This window comes from Dipodomys ordii, unplaced genomic scaffold, assembly GCF_000151885.1.
Source record: "Dipodomys ordii isolate 6190 unplaced genomic scaffold, Dord_2.0 Scaffold85, whole genome shotgun sequence".
NCBI classification, from domain to species: domain Eukaryota; kingdom Metazoa; phylum Chordata; class Mammalia; order Rodentia; family Heteromyidae; genus Dipodomys; species Dipodomys ordii.
The window spans coordinates 4,288,172-4,300,856 of NW_012267301.1; the positions used below are offsets into that span (position 1 = coordinate 4,288,172).

The following is a 12,685-nucleotide window of genomic DNA, read 5'->3' on the forward strand; positions in this document are numbered from 1 at the left end:
TATACTAGTTATTGCAAATAAGGGAAACCATGGGACCTATGTTTCTTTGGGCCTGGCTTACTTCACTTAATATAATTTTTTCCAAGTCTTTCCATTTCTTAACTCAAAGCTAGTGGTCTTCTCTCTTTCTCTCTCTCTGTCTCTCTGTCTCTCTGCCTCTCTGTCTCTCTGTCTCTCTGTTGGCCCTAGAGAGCTTGATCTCATGGCTTGTGTGCTGTCCTTGAAGTTTTTTACTCAAGGGTAGTGGTCTACCACCTTAGCCACAGCTCCACTTCTGGCTTTTTCAGTGGTTAATTGGGGATCAGAGTCTTGGGGACTTTTCAACTGCAGCTGACTTCAAATTGCAATCCTCAGATCTCAGCCTTCTGAGATCTCAGCTAGGGTTATATGCATGAGATCCTGGGGCCTGGCCCTCAGGGGAATTTTTAAAATTCCAGTACTGTATTTATTTTACAATTGTAATGCAATCCCACTTTTTTCTCAATAGTATTTTGTAAATATTGCCCAGAATCATTTACTTAAAGCAATGTCTTAAACTCAAGTTCCTCTTCCTAAGCCTCTTGTCTGCTTAAATTCAGTTAGTCAAAACCCAGCCAAGGAGAAAGAGATGTAGTCATTTATCACTGGACAAATATGGGAGATGAATATTGTATAGACACAGGAAAATCACATTAGACCTTATTTCTGTTTAAGAGTTGTCTCTAGGTTCAGGTACAGTTTGATCTTTTAACAGCATCAAGATTTTGGTTCCATACTTCAAAGATTCTCTTGCTTATTCCTTTCTTGTGAGAGTTTTAGTCCCAGACTGTTTCTCTCTAGAATTTAAGAGATGTCTGTATCATTTCATTTAATAACATATTTCAGAGAATAAGGGGCACATTTTACTATCTTTTTTCAAGGAGAGAAAAATTGTTTTCTTCCAAGAATTCTAAGCAGAAGTTTTTTTTTATATTATTGGCCCAACTTAGAGTACTTCTTTATGCAGAAATTAATGAGTAGGAAAATTAGTTAGAATATGTTGATTAATTTAAGACTGGCAATGGGTTATCTTCTATAAAGCACAAAGTGTCTGGGATATAGGTGATATGACCACATTGAAATTGCATGAAAATACTTAAGGATTTACTTCCCTCTTGTAATGTAACCTGCTTTCATAGATATTCATTCACTTCCCTAGTTTACTAACACCCTGATATCACATTGTTTACTTTCTGCATTACTTTTGCAACTCTAAATGGCAGAATAAAACCTTCATTTCATTGCTCATTCCATTACCAAAGGGGATGAGCACCTTGCATTGTATTCTTCACTTGTATTTTGCATGATGAAGACATTCAAGTGTCTTCAGCTGTTCATCACATCTTCCCATCTCTACTTCCCAATTTCTCTGCCAGTTGTACCATTGTTTTTATAATGTTGGGATTGAGAATTGTACATTCTGTTCTGTTACACTAGTGAAGTCTTTTTCAAATACCCATAAGTTGGTTATAGAATTTTAAAATTAGAAAATGACATTTTAATCATTGTGATATTATAAATATCATTCCTGGATGCCCAGATGGTAATTCTTCTCCTGTAGGTAATAAAAGACACAGAGATGCCAAGTGAGTTCAAATGGTGTGTTTTTAGCTTCCACCAAATATCTTTACCATTTTGTAAGTTCTTGAAGACCTTAGAACTAGTTAAACCAACCAACTTGTTTACATTCCCCTAGCAATTTCATGTCCATGCCAGCCACACTAAATTAAACAAAATTCCTTCCTTCTTCTCTTTGCCTTTCTTTCTTCTTTCTTTCTCTCTTACATTCTCTTTCTCTCTCTTCCTCCCCTTCCTCTCATTTTCTCTCTTCTTTCTTTTTTCCCCTGTTCTTTTCCTCTCCTTTCTTTCCTTTTTTTTCTCTCTTGCATGTAAATTTTGGTCCTCAAACCTAATATGCAAGTGCTTTACCACTTGCCATTAATTAAATTATTTATTTAGTTACTTACTTATTCATTTATTTACTTGAAACAGTCCCTTTCTTTACCTTTGTGAGGAGACAGGACTGTTCTTGTATTTGAGATCATCCTGCCTCTGCCTCTAGAATCGCTGGCATTACAGATGTGTGCCTGGTCACCATGGATAGCTAGCATTCAAGACATGGGTATGGAGCACAGCAAAGGATTCTGGACTAAGGTGTAAAATGTGGAACTCAATAGCTTACACGTGATCATTAAAAGCAAGCACCATTAATGAAATGGAATGGGGATTTGTAGAGGGTGAAAAGCACAAAGAGAACACCTGACATTTAAGTGTTAGCCAGAGGAGAAGCTCACCAATAGACTGAACGGTTGGTGTCTTAGCATCAGAAAATCAAGGTGTTGGCAGCGATGGGGGGTGGAGCAGAGGTAGTCTGAATCATGCACCTGAAGAAGGAAGTTCTTGCTTCAGCATTCCTGCCAGATTCCTGTGTGTTGGCATCTACAGTGCTAGACACTCCAAATGTGGAGACAGTCTTACATCAAGCTGAGTTATACTTCTCTATATCATCCTGGCCTCTGTTCCTCTTTCTTATGCACTAGACATGCAGCATAAATATATTGTTTCCTTCTGCATGGAAAGTTCTGCAGAGCAGGAGATAGTTAAGTGACTGATGCATTTAATGTAAGCAGCCATTAATGTTGTTTTGCACTGCTCTTATTGTTGAAACTTTCCTCCCTTGGTAGCTTATGGCAAGACAACCTGAATTCTCATCTTGGCTCTGCTCCTGTCTAATAACTGTGTTGTGTCAGGATCAAGTTCCTTCATGTTTCTGTGTTCAAACTTTTAACTATGTGAAAGCAAAATAGTTTCTCATCCTCTGAGTTGCTATGACACTTACCTAAGCTTAATTTCATATAAAATCTGTAATGTAATGACTACTGAATAATACATGCTCAACAAATGCTTGCCATGTCACAATAAAATGATGTCAATATTAATAATGAGCTCCATTTGCCACCTTTGCTGTCCTTATTAACCTTCACAGTATGCGTTGAACTTGTGCCCAATCTTATCTTCTCTAGTTGGTTCTGAGTGCTTTGAAAAGAGGCATCCCAACTTTTTATGCATTATAACATGAAGGATTGAACCCAGAGCTTCTCACAGACCAAATCACTACAATGCTAATAGAATGGATATTTGCCATTTCCCCAGTTTTCCACATCATGCTCCTTGAAACATGAAATGATAACTCCAATCATTCTAACCATCATGTTATGAGTTACCGTATTACCTGGAAGAGATCCTAGAGGCATCCACATCCGCTCAAACCCCAAATATGTCAGCCATGCTCATCTTGTCCTTTTCTGCTCTATCTCTGCTGCTCACTATGCAGCCTTGTTATGGATTCTAGCCATTGCTATGCATTCTCTCTAAGCTCAAACCAGCCTAGAGGTCTGAGGCCAAAAGCCAATCTCTGTCTACTCATTTTCTTCTCTTCCCACTGGGACCTTTCCCTCCTAAAGACTACTTTTCCATGTTCCAGGACAAGAAATTCTAGGAGAAGAGGGAGATAAACAGTATGGAGGATTTGTTCATAGTAGCCAAAGCTAGTTAAAAAAAAAAAGTCCTCATGCAATGTATTATTTAAAGTTTACCCTAAGGATTCTTGTCCATGTTAAAGTTCACTTTTGCCATGTTCTTAATGGGAAAATGTTTATAAAATTTTCAGTTTGTCAGACTGAACCCATGGGCCTACACACCCCAAACAGTGAGTTTTACAACATGTGCAGTTATAAATAGATTGTAACATTTCCATTGAGTCCTGTCCATCAGGTCACACTACGTGGTGTTTGTCTAGTGGCTTTGACTGTCCTTGTCTAGAATTACTGATGTGGAAAACTGTTTTTTAGCTTTCCTTCCTGATGGACTAAATATTCATTTATTTGATTTTTATTGATAACAAATCATAAATTCGTTAACTGCCTTTTAAAAACCTAAATAGATTAAACAAAACAATACCAGAGGACAAAGAACAGCTAGCAGAAAGGGAGACTCTTATCTGGGCTTTGATAAGGGTTCTGAGGCCTTTTATCTGCCTCTGTGCCCAGCTGTTTGGGGCAGTTGGCTATTCAGTGTGTTTATAACATAGGTAGAGGCAGATAGTAAGTCATTATAAACACACTATCTTGGATTGAGGTGATCTTCTGCTCTCTTACTCAGTTCTGTTCATTCCTTTTGAAATAGACCAACTTTTGGTTCCCAGTCTCCTAGTTGAGGCCAGCCTACAGCCTCGGTCTTTCTTAATCTCCCAGATGCAGACATAGGATTGCACCTGCCTGACCACCTGCTCTATTTGCAACCCTTCTGCCCTTGGTCTATTTCTTTCCAAGCCACATCTTCTTGTGGTCACCCGTGTAGATGTACAGTTGTCTTTATTCCTTAAGCACTTAGGGTTCTTTTGGTTTTGGTGGTGGTGGTGGCAGTGGTGGTTGTGGTGTATGAACTCAGGGCGTGGGCCCTGTCCCTATGCTCTTTTGTTCAAGGCTAGCACTCTGCCACTTTGAGGAGCCACAGCTCCACTTCTGGTTTTCTGGTGGCTAATTAAAGATAAGAGTTTCATGGACTTTCCTTGCCTGATCCTTACCGTGATCCTCAGATCTCAGCCTCCTGATTAGCTAGGACTACAGGCGTGAGCCACTGGCACTAAGCACAGCTGGGTTTGTTGGGCAGCTCCTATTTCCCAGCAAGGACAGATACTCTAATTCACCATGTGCTCACAATTTTATCCATTCAACTCTTACCAAGTATCTACTCATTTTTTAAAATTAGATTTAATTTTATTGTGAAGATGAGGTACAGAGTGGTTACAGTTACGTAAGTAAGGAAATGAGTACATTTCTTGTTGAACAGTGTTACCCCTCGATCACTTTCTCCCACTTTTCCTCCTCTCTTGACTCTCCTCCCCCACAAGTTGTAAAGTTAATTTCCAACGAAGTGTCTTGGGAGTATCACTGTTGCATTGGTTCACCCTTTTTCCTTTGTCTCACCATTTTGTCATTTCCCTTCGCCTCTCCAAATCAGATAAACATTTATACAAGACACAGGGTACCAAAATCAAAACAGTGACAACAGGGGAATAAACCAAAGAGGGGGGAAATGAAAGAAAAAAGAAATAACTTCTCACAGTACATTAAAAAAAAAACCCTCATTTCCATATCTTATTTCACTTAGTATCATCTTATATGGTCATGTACATAGCTATTGAGCTGTTGAGATCCTCTGCTAGGATTAATTATTACAAATGAGGGAAACCCTAGAGACTAGATTTCTTTGGGTCTGGCTTACTTCACTTAATATGATATTTTTTCCTGTCTTTCCATTTCCTAACAAATGGGACGAAGTCATTCTTTCTGATGGAAGCATAGAATTCCATTGTGTATATTTACACTACAGTTTTTGGACCCATTCATCCACTGAGGGGCATCTGGTTGATTCTGTATCTTAGCCAGCTTCTCTCTGAGTCTACATCTCCTTCCTCCAGCAGCTTATGTTTAAGAAGTAAAAAACACATAGATGAGCTAGTTACAGAATGAGGTAAACAAATGCTAGAACAGAAAATAATGGAGTAGGGTTCAAACTTGCTAGGTCCCATGCTTTCCCTTATTTGCAAAAGCTAGTATATGTCAGGGACAAGTAGAAAAAGTCAAAAGCTATGTACATATGACCAGATAAGATGAAGTTAAGCGAAATGAACCCCAAGATAGGGACACAAGTGGTTTTTTCTTTCTATTGTTTCTAACATATTTATAAGGTGCCATGTGATTTTTTTGTTGCTTTGTATGTTCCTCCCCCAGGGTATAACCCCTGTTTTCACTGTATTTGATGTCAGTATAATTTGGGGAGGGGAAGGAAAAAAAACAAAATGCTTAAATAAGGATACAGGTTGACCCATTGTAACAATATGTACAAGATGCTATGTTGAAAAACAAACTTTAGAATTTAGGCAGGGTTGGGGGGAAGTGTAGTTGTGGAGGTGGGAGGGGAGGGATGGTAGGGGAAAAACAAAGGAGAAGGCAACAATGCTTGATAAGAAATGTACTCATTGCCTTGCTCATGTATCTATAACCCCTCTGTGCAGTATTTTCACAATAAAAAACTTACTAAAAAAAGAAATACTCAAACTGAACTGGAAGAGAAAGCATTTTAAAATAAGTACATGAAATTAGCACATGAAAAGGTCCTGGGACCACAAATCTGAAAGTCAGCATGGCCCTTGGGCCTACGCAGGTGAGAAACACAACTAGAGCTGGGGGAGGAGGAACATTCCCCAGACACCCTGGTAATGAGTTTGAGCAACCTGATAAGACAGACCTACTGGGTCTGATTTGGGTTCCGGAGAGCAGAAGAGGACCACTTCAAGATAAAATAGGGATAAACAGGACCTTGGGCAGCAGACCCATGTTTCTCTATTTCCTGTCTTATTTGGAAGAGATTTTACTGGAATTTGTTTCCTGTCATACTATCCATCAGGCAGACTGGGATGCATGTGAATGGCCCAATGGCCTATATGTATCATAGTATTTTGATCTAGAACCTGATTTATCATGTGGAGTTTATTAAAATAAAGCCAGCATCCTTAGCCTATATCATAAGGAAAGTATTTGCGCTCTCTTTCTGGTCCCTTGCAGCTACATTAAGACTATTTGTCCAACTGTTTAAATTTTTATCAGCTCTTAAGTGGATGGAAAGTATGCTTCAGTTTTGGGAGTTGAAGAGAGGCAATTATTTATTTCTGTAATTTAAATTTGAAATTTAATTTTCATCTTATTCTTTCCTTCCCTTTCTTCTCTCTCTATGTCTTTCTTGCTCCTTCTCTTTTACACACACACACACACACACACACACACACACACACACACACTATAGATATAGATATAGCTAAGGAACACTAAACAAAATAAGCTTAAAACAAGTTTAGAGCCTTTTAAGATAACCTTATGGTCTGCTGCTGATACCATGGACTTACTGTTTGGCAGGCTGCTATGTATAAGCTGAGTACTATGAGTGACCCAAATAGAAAAACAGTTTAGAGGAAATGAATAATATAAAGTCATAAACATGCTCAAGATTATACATGAAATAGTAGAATCAAAGACCTCTGTCTTCTCTGAACAGTATTTCTGGCCTGTCAGCCCAATTCAGATGGACATAGAGGAGGACCGTGGTAGAGAGGCAGGGTCTGCTTCCTCACTGGGCAGAATGAGGCCTGGTAAATTGTAGGGACTGGTAGCGGGCCTTGATTCTCCTCAAATTATCATCTTCCATTTTATTCTCCTAGCTTCACCTCCAACATACCTGGGAAATATAGACTCCCCCAGCATGGTATGTATTCTTGATGGCAGAGCCAGGTCCTTGATACATATATAGCTCCTGGTTATCTAGTGATTTCCCTGGGACAAATGACCTATCCCAGAAAGCTGACAGCAGAGATGGCTTAAAAAGCTTTGCCATCTATATAAATTGAAACTAACTCTTAAATATGCTTATTGCGTAAGAGTTTAAACTTTATGAGCATAAAAAGAATGTAAACATTTATAAATATCATTCTGTAGAGTAAATATCAACTAACACACTCGTGTTTTGTACCTGAATGGTGTCTTACCAAAGATAGTTATAGTTTATGTACATACTAGTTCATTGGTATCCACTTAAAGTCTTCCTTATTATTCATTACTATAAAATATCCTAATGAAATTTCTTCTAGTTTAATCTTTATATAAAAATGATCATTACATTAAGATATAGTTCAAGGAACAGAATTTTTGCTGGGCCAAGAATCTACAAGTTTATAATGAATATTTTTACTCCCAGTAACAGTAGATATCAATACAGCCCTTTATCATCAATTTCTTCTTCAGCAAAACCAGAAGAAGCAAACAAAAACATCTGTGCTTCAAGGTATACATGAAAACATCCTCATAGAAAACCACATTACACCAGATGAAATGTTTCTCTTAACCAGCTCAAATAAATAGAAATGATGATGCAAGAAAAACATCAGTATTGATAACCATGTGTGTTCAATACAACCAGAACTTGTACCTACTCTATCCATCCATTTATTCAAAAACACATAGGGAATTCCTACTGTGTGTCTGGCATGGGGGTGTGGGGATCTAAAGAGAGGTGACATTAGGCTTCATCTTTGAGATGCAATTCATGGGCCTGCAGACCCATTGTAATGCACAGACAGGACTGTGGTGGTCACAGCTTCAGTAGAAGCACTGAGACATTATGCAGAGAGCCAAGAGCACTTTTAATCTGTTCATTTAAAGTCCTCTTATTCTTCTCTCCCATTAGAGAATTTTACTTAAAGTGGACATGTGAGAAATAAAAACAAAGGGTTCTGGGAAACCAAAGGAAGGAGAGATTAGAAGCAACTCCAAGGAATTAATGGTTGTTGAGAAATGATTGTGCTGGCATCATTTAAGAGGGGACTTTCTAGAGGAGAGGGTATTGTGAGCACTGGCTCACATTTAGGAGAAAAGAGGTCTGAGAGGTTTGGGTACAGCTAAGACAGCTGAAAGTCTGGTCACTGTTAACACCAAGATAAAGCACTGGATCCTCCAAAAGTAAACTATGTAACTAAAAGTGAAATGTGTTGCTGAGGTTTAAAATTACTTGATGACTGAAATGAATACAAATTTATTATCTCACAACACTCTATATCACTGAAATGAGAATTTGAAATCTATGACCAAAATTATTCTGAGGAGTTTCACACAAGAAGGACTCATGAAAAGTGGAGATTTAGCAGAGGTATACTTAGTAAAGCAGAGCAGAGCAGGAAGAAATAGAAAAAAAGGAAAGGAACACTTTCTGAGATACAGAGGGAGGGAGTTTAAAGTGACTCAAAATAGTGGTCATCAACCCAGTTATATTTCTTCTTTCTAGATTAAGGAGGGAAATCTAGTTTAAAATCATCTGGTAATTTTAAATCCAAATATGGAGACAATGTGCTTAAAGTAGCTTTATAACCAAGGGTCTTGTGACATTTAATTCTTTCTGGTCAAAGAATTACCTTCTATTCTCTAAATTACTCATCTATTAAAATTGCCAATCTGGATCTAAACAAAGGATGTGTGAGATGCATGTACTTTCTTGAAAAAAAATAATTTAAGGAAATGTATTTAAAGAAAGTCGATATCGATATATTAAAGTCACTCGATATCATTTTGGTGTTGCTTTACTGTTTAGAATTTAGGATGGAAAGCCAAAGTTATTTTGCCAAGGGCAACTTGTAATGGAATGGGCACTGTTATAGTGTGACATTTTATTCATACATGAAACATTTACATCTCTCAGTAATTTCTTTTAGCTCCTGATTCTGCCTTGCTTTCAGGTATTTTTGATAGCTCTACCATCTTGTCCTGCATACTTGCCTCATTCAAATTAAAAATCTGACACTGATCTCACTGTTAAAATCAGCGAATCACCTGGGCTGTAATCCTTTCTGACTACTTTAGGGAAAATCTGTTTCTTTTCCCTTCTAAGTATTGTCTGTATTTTTGGCTGAGGATCCATCAGTGAAAATCCATCCTTCTTCCATCTTGAAAGCCTGTGACAGCTGGTCAAATCCTTCTTGTGTCCTACCATTTTGATTTTTTCTACTTGTGTGTGGGGGGGGCTGGGGGCGGGCAGGTAGGTTGTGTGGCTGGAACTCAGTGCCTTGGCACTGTCTCTGAGTTCTTTTGCTCAACGCTAGCACTCTACCACTTGGAGCCACAGCCCCACTTCTGGTTTTTGAGAGGTTAATTGGAGATAAGAGTCTCATGGGGAATTTTCTGCCCAAGCTGGCTTTGAATAACAAACCTCAGATCTCAGCCTCTTGAATACTAACTAGGATTACAGGTTTGATCCACTAGTGTCCAGCTTCTTCTTCTTCTTCCTCCTCCTCCTCCTCTTCCTCCTCCTCTTCCTCCTCCTCTTCCTCCTCCTCCTCTTCCTCCTCCTCTTCCTCCTCCTCCTCCTCTTTCCTCCTCCTCTTTCCTCCTCCTCCTCCTCTTTCCTCCTCATCCTCCTCCTCTTCTTCTTCTTCTCCTCCTCTTCTTCTTCTTCTTCTTCTTCTTCTTCTTCTTCTTCTTCTTCTTCTTCTTCTTCTTCTTCTTCTTCCCTTTTTTTAAAGGCCAACCTAAATAATAGACAATATTCTGTCTCAGATCCTTAACACATTTGAAGAGTTTCTTTTGCCATGTATGGTAACATATTCACAGGTTTTGAGGATTCACACATAGATATCTCTGGGAAACTACTTTGCCTTACAGGAGCATTTGTGGTGTAGGGAAAGAGAAATCTTGGGGATCTATATAAGGAAAACTAAGGTGATATTTGTGAGGAGGGCTGGCTGAACAGAAAGAGACCAGTTAGAAGACCAGAAACAGTATGATTAGAACTAAGAAAAGAGAGACTGATGTAAATGACAGAGTGGGAATTGATTCTCTAGAGAGCAGCACATGGCTGAGTAGAGAATGAGGAGACAAGATTAGTGACAAAGAAGGTTCAGACTCTGAGCATCCATGTGTGTGAGAAAGCTTTTGGTATGGGGAAATAGGAGAGTGGATCTTATTTATCATTAGAGAAATAAACTACAGTTTCTTTAGAGAGTGAAAACAGGTACAGATTCAAGAGATAGACACACCAGGGAAAGGAGTATGGAGATGAGAGGGGTTGAGAGATACAGGCACAAATAAAAGGAAAGTTGGGTAAGATGAGAGAATGATATGGGAAGAGAAGGAAAAGACATTACAGTAAAAAGGAGAGGAGAATTCTTCCACAGGAAAGACAGGTGCAGCCTGAGGAAAGATGAGAGACAGGAAGATCAAAGGAGAGAGAAAATGAGAAGATGGCTCAGGTTTCTGGGATGAATGATTGAACCATGAAAACTTTGGTCTCACTTGAGATGTACTGATAGTGTGTATGTGTGTGTGTGTGTGTGTGTGTGTGTGTGTGTGTAGTTCTGGGGCTTGAACTCTGGGCCCAGGCACTATCCCTGAGCTTTTTTCTTTTTCTTTTTGCCTTATTTTCTTTTTTTGTAGTTTACTGGAAATAAGAATCTCATGGAGGGGCTGGGAAGGTGGCTCAGTGGTAGAGTGCCCTGGGTTCGATTCCTCAGCACCATGTAAGCGGAAAAAGCCGGAAGTGGTGCTGTGGCTCAAGTGGTAGAGAGCTAGCCTTGAGCTGAAGAGCTGAGGGACAGCGCCCAGGCCCAGAGTTCAAGCCACACAACCGACAAAAAAAAAAAAAAAAGAATCCTATGGAGGGGTTGGGAAGGTGGCTCAGTGGTAGAGCTCTTGCCTTGCATGCCTGAGGCCCTGGGTTCGATTCCTCAGCACCACATAAGCAAAAAGAAAAAAGCCAGAAGTGGCGCTGTGGCTCAAGTGGTAGAGCGCTAGCCTTGAGCTGAAGAGCTGAGGGACAGAGCCCAGGCCCAGAGTTCAGGCCCCACAACTGGACACACACACACAAAAAAAGAATCTCATGGAATTTTCTTCCCTGGACTGGCTACAAACCATGATCCTCAGATCAGAGTCTCCTGAGTAGCCAGGATTACAGGCAGGAACCAATGACACCCAGCTTGATAATTTTAATGCAATATATATATATATATATATATATATATATAATCTTTTTCATTTTCTAAAATTATCTTTAGTTGTACAAAGGCGTTTCAATTCAACACATCAATTTGTGAGTATAATGCATCATGATCAATGTCACATTTTTTAAATTATCCTGTTAGTTACACAAAAGGGTCTCAATATTTTGTTTAAGACAATCTTGCTTTCGGAGAACCATCACTGTCCATGGGGCTTCTTCGTATGCCAGGCTCCTGGCCAGCCTCAGTGGTCCTTGAGTGATGAATTACACACACACACACACACACACACACACACACACCCTGCAAGTCTCTGTGGGCCTCTACTCTCCTCTGCCCCCTATTTGAATGAAGAAAGACTGTTTCTCCCCTTGACTCCTTGTTCAACTCTGGGATTATTGTCTCCTAGGATTTGGGGATTTGTCAGAGGTGCTGAAGGGAAACGCTTTCCCTCCTTGGCATTTCCTCACTACCACTGGCTAAAGTGGCACCCAGAAGACTTCGGTGACTGAACACAGAGGGCACCCGTCCCATTTTTACCGACAGGGCATGGAGGCTTGCTCCAGTGAGACTGTGGCAGGTGGCCAGGCTGGGAGTCAGGAGGCAGATCCCTTAGGAAGGCTTTGGGCATAAATGAACACAATGCTTCTGGGGGCTGGGGTACGTGTGTGTATGTAGGGGGGACTTGGAAGCCTGGCTCCCAAGTGCTTGGGCGCTCACCCTGAATCCAGCTGTCAAACTACCCCTGAAGAGTCAGAAGCGTGGAGAAGGAAGTCAGCGCCTGGCAGGAAGGATTTCCCCTGGCACGGACACCGCACACGTGCTTCTTATCTCTGAATCCAGGAAGTGGGGACCCTGAGAGGTTGGCCGAGTTGCCCAAGGTCACCCAGGAGCCCGCAGTGAGGCTGGCACCCTGCCCCCATGGCATGGGCAGCGCCGGGGCCGGCAGCGAGACCACGTGCTGGCCTGCCCACAGAGGGTAAGGTGGCCGCAGCTCCCCAGTCTCCGCGCCCACGGCCCGGCGCACCCCCCACCCCGGCCCGGTGGGGGCGGCAGCGGGACGGGACGGCG

At 40.5% G+C, this 12,685-nt stretch overlaps 1 protein-coding gene across 1 annotated transcript in view; it reads left to right on the forward strand.

Annotated features, from left to right (window-relative positions):
* The window catches only part of Htr4 (5-hydroxytryptamine (serotonin) receptor 4, G protein-coupled), a 223,922-nt gene that overhangs the window by 25,386 nt on the left and 185,851 nt on the right, over positions 1 to 12,685 (forward strand). Inside the window, exon 8 of the mRNA XM_013025489.1 lies at positions 12,458 to 12,593. Within this exon, the coding sequence (XP_012880943.1) occupies positions 12,458 to 12,593 (136 nt within the window). The remainder of the gene's footprint in view (positions 1 to 12,457; positions 12,594 to 12,685) is intronic.